This window comes from Phragmites australis, chromosome 13, assembly GCF_958298935.1.
Source record: "Phragmites australis chromosome 13, lpPhrAust1.1, whole genome shotgun sequence".
In the NCBI taxonomy this organism is placed as follows: domain Eukaryota; kingdom Viridiplantae; phylum Streptophyta; class Magnoliopsida; order Poales; family Poaceae; genus Phragmites; species Phragmites australis.
In genome coordinates, this window is record NC_084933.1 from 10,417,072 (window position 1) to 10,420,620 (window position 3,549).

Below are 3,549 nucleotides of genomic sequence, written 5' to 3' on the forward strand. Positions count from 1 at the left end.
TGCCACCATTTTCAGCGTTCTTTCTTCAGATCCTGGAGACGTTTGGGATCCAGTTGGTGCATCTCAGCCCCAACTCCGTCGTCATCCTGGCGGTCTTCGCCCACCTCTGCGAGATGTTCGTGGGGGTGCCACCGTCGGTGACGCTCTTCTAGCACTTCTTCGTGCTGCGGTCGGCTGGGAAGAAGAGGGGCTTCTCCACCGCGGACGTCGCCGGGAAGAAGAGGGGCCTCTCCACCCCCGGACTTTCGTTCCTGCGCTGGCGTCCCCACCGTCACCGTCGCCTGGCGAGGAGGGAGGCCGGGGCGGTCAGTCGTCCAGCGCGGGGCCATCGGCGGGGGAGGCATCTGCGGTTCTGGAACCAGACTTTGATCTGCTTGGGCCTGGTCCGGAGCCCGTAGACCGCACGGTGGCCCCGCAGAGCCCGCCGCTGAAGAGGAGGAGGGAGGACTCTGGGCCCACATCATCGGGCCCGGGGTACAGGATCCTGGCATCGAGATGGCAATACAGAGGACCCAAATCTGCGTAAGTTTTCCCCCTTTCCTTTGTGAGTATACTTCGCCCAGAGCGGCTTTGGAGACTAACCTTCATTTTTCTTCTGCAGCCGCCGGCGGAGGCGCTGAGGCCGGTTCCAGCCCCCGAGCCGAGCGCGCCTGAGCCAAGCGCGCCGGTGGAGCCAGAGCCACTGAGCACGCCGGCTGAGATAGAAACATAGGCGCCGCCCAGCCCCGAGCGGGTGGCAGCGGCCGCACCCGAGTAGCCAGCGCTGGCTGAGTCCGCCCCGAGCGTGTCGAGCATGGGGCGGTCAACCTCGTCGTGGGCGGTGCCTGCAAGGCAATTTTCGGGGACCCCGAGCCCCTCGAAGGAGGCTCGCAGGGGACCCAGCACCCAGTCGTCGCCCAGCCAGCTCGCCGACCCCCTCCCAGTCGTGCTGGAAAGCGCCCGAGAGGTGATCGGGCGGCTAGAGGCGGCCGTGGCGGGGGAGATGACGCAGCTTGAGGTGGACCGCTCCACCCTTGCTACGGAGAGGGCGCGGCTTGTCGCGGGCTAGCACCTTTTTGAGGCCCGTGTCGCCGCGGCGCGCGCCGCCAACGAGGGCGAGCGGCGCGCCCTGGAGGAGGAGCGGAAGGCCCTAGAGGGCACCTGCACGGAGGCCATGCGGGAATGGGAAGAAGCCACCCGTCTGGCCGAGGTGTCGTAGCAGCAGGCTGCCGAGGCGCTCGCCAGGGAGAGGCAGGCGCAGGCGCGGGAGGAGACGGTTCTGGCCCGCAAGAGGGCAGCGGAAGCCTCCCAGGCTGAATTGGCCCGCCTGAAAGGCGAGGCTGACCAGGTCCGCGCCGAACTCCAACACCGGGAGGAGGAGCTCCAGAGCTGGGAGGAGGATGTCGCCATTAGGGAGACCGACATCAGCATTACGACGGCGGACCTGGAAGCCCGGGAGGAACTGCTGATTCTCCGGGAGACGGAGGCCGCTGAGGCGGTGCTGGCCGCAGCCGCTCGTGAGGAGCGGGCCACCAAGTGGCAGTCCGAGCTGACCGCCCTCGAGCAGGCCCTCTCCGCCCTTGCGGAGCGGGTGAAGCGGGCTGAAGCCTAGGCGACCGGCGCGGCCAGGAGACAGGGCTTCGTGGAGTGGCTGCGGCGCACGACGGAGGAGCTCGAGGCCGCCGAGACCGAACGGGCCAATGTGAAGCGGATGATGGAAGACATCTTCCAACAGATGCGGAGGTCCGTGAGGGCGGCTGGGCTCGGGCGAATCAACGTGGAGGCGAAGGGGACTGGCCTCGGCCAGGTTGCCCTCAGCTTCCAGAGGATCAGCCAGCGCCTCGAGGCGCTGCCCCAGGCTGTCCAGGAACTCGCTGCCCGAGAAGGGCGTGGTTTGGCACAGGCAGTGGCCGAACATGTCCTGGCCTGCTACCGAAGCCGGGACCCGAACTTCCCGCTGGAACCAGCTCGGGAAGGGGTGGTTGAAGCCGAGGAGGAGGCCGCCCGGGAGGCAGTTTGGGGCGCCGTCGCCGAAGTGGCGGCCTGCTTTACGCGAGAGGCACCACCGACCTCAGACCCGGGGAGCAGCAGCGAGGGCTCCGACTTAGAGTAGGCTTTTGTAGTTTTTCTTTTCTTTGTCTTGATGTAAATATGGGAGTGACCCCTCAGAACAGCTGCCCCTTTGTGAATATAGTGGAAGCCTTTCTTTGGGGTCGCAACTCCAGTATTCTTCTAAGTGCTTGATGAAGTTTCTGCCATTTTCACTTGATGCCCCTAGGAGTACTCAGTCGGACCGACCCCGACCTTTCCTTCCCCGAGAACGAAATCACCCTGACCGTCCTTCTCGGCGCGTTCAACCCCCGAGCCTTCCCGAGTCCGCAACGGCTAAGTCAAAAGACAAAGGCACGAACTTCCTTGCTTGGGAGATAGATCGATCCAGCACGGAGCACGGCATGACCGGTGAACACTTTTCCACTTTGCGACCACTCAGCCAGTAGACTGGAGACACGCGCGGGCGGGAACACGACCAAGAGTCCCCACGGTTCAGTCGTGCCCGGGCTTAGGACGGACCGGACCGAGCACCGACAGCCCGTCCCTGGGGCCTAGGCTCCGGACTACTCGAGCGGCTCGAGCGATAGGATTACCCGAGAACCCCAGGGACTCGGTAGTACTCGGGGCCCTATAAGCGGACCGAAATCCACGACCACCATGAAAAACTTCGATCAGGCATTACCACACGTACGGTGCACGTTTCTACGGACCGTTCTGTCGTTCTAGGAAAAAGTGGACACGCGGCAGGGTTTTGTGCGCGAGGAGACCATCTCACTGAGCAGATTAGAGTATGAGGGCCCCCGAGGACGACTCGGGAACAAAATATTACTGAATGTAAATTTGTCTGAATTTAACCACTCACCGGACAGCTGTCAGCTTTTCGGCCAACCGATCTAGGAGGGGCATGCGCTCTGAGCTGGGGGTGCCAGGGAACTTGGTTCCCACGGCCGGGGCGCCCGAGCACCAGGGAGCGCATGAGGAGCCTGGGATCAGGCGATCCCGACCACTCATGCCTGAGTGGTAGGACCACCCGAGGACCCTTGGGGCCGAGCAGCGACCTGGGCACGGAGGCCCTCGTGGTCGAGCTGCTTTTGCTTTTGATTGTCGGTCTGTGACTTGGGAAAAATAGAGAAATGCTTTGCTTGGTGTGCTCTGTTAGTGCGGTACTCATTATAGACTGTTCTTGTTTTCGACCCGAGACCTCTCGAATGCCCAGACCGGCGGACAAGAGCAGACAGAGGTATAACCCAGAGGTCCTATGGTTCAGTGGCGCCCGGGTATGACAGACTAGACCGAGCACCGACAGCCCGTCCCTGGGGCCTAGGCTCCGGACTACTCAAGCGGCTCGACCGATAGGATTACCCGAGAGCCTCAGGGACTCGGTAGTGCCCGGGAGACTATCACGACACCGAACACCACAGCCTACCACAAAAAATGTAAGTCAGCGCAACTGCCGGCGTGCATACCGATCGGGATTCTTTTATCAGCGGGGAAAATGAGAGAGCGAATTTTTCTTGC

General features: G+C 62.9%; 1 protein-coding gene across 1 annotated transcript; it reads right to left on the reverse strand.

The window, feature by feature from the left end:
• Positions 1-306: 306 nt before the first annotated feature.
• Positions 307-795, reverse strand: LOC133889407 (uncharacterized). The gene has a single exon (XM_062329939.1). It carries the CDS (start codon positions 793-795, stop codon positions 307-309), a length of 489 nt encoding a protein of 162 aa, XP_062185923.1.
• Between the last annotated feature and the right edge of the window lie 2,754 nt (positions 796-3,549).

Coding starts and splice junctions, on each gene's coding strand:
- LOC133889407 (XM_062329939.1), bottom strand. CDS start 795: ATGCTCGACACGCTCGGGGCGGACTCAGCCAGCGCTGGCTACTCGGGT.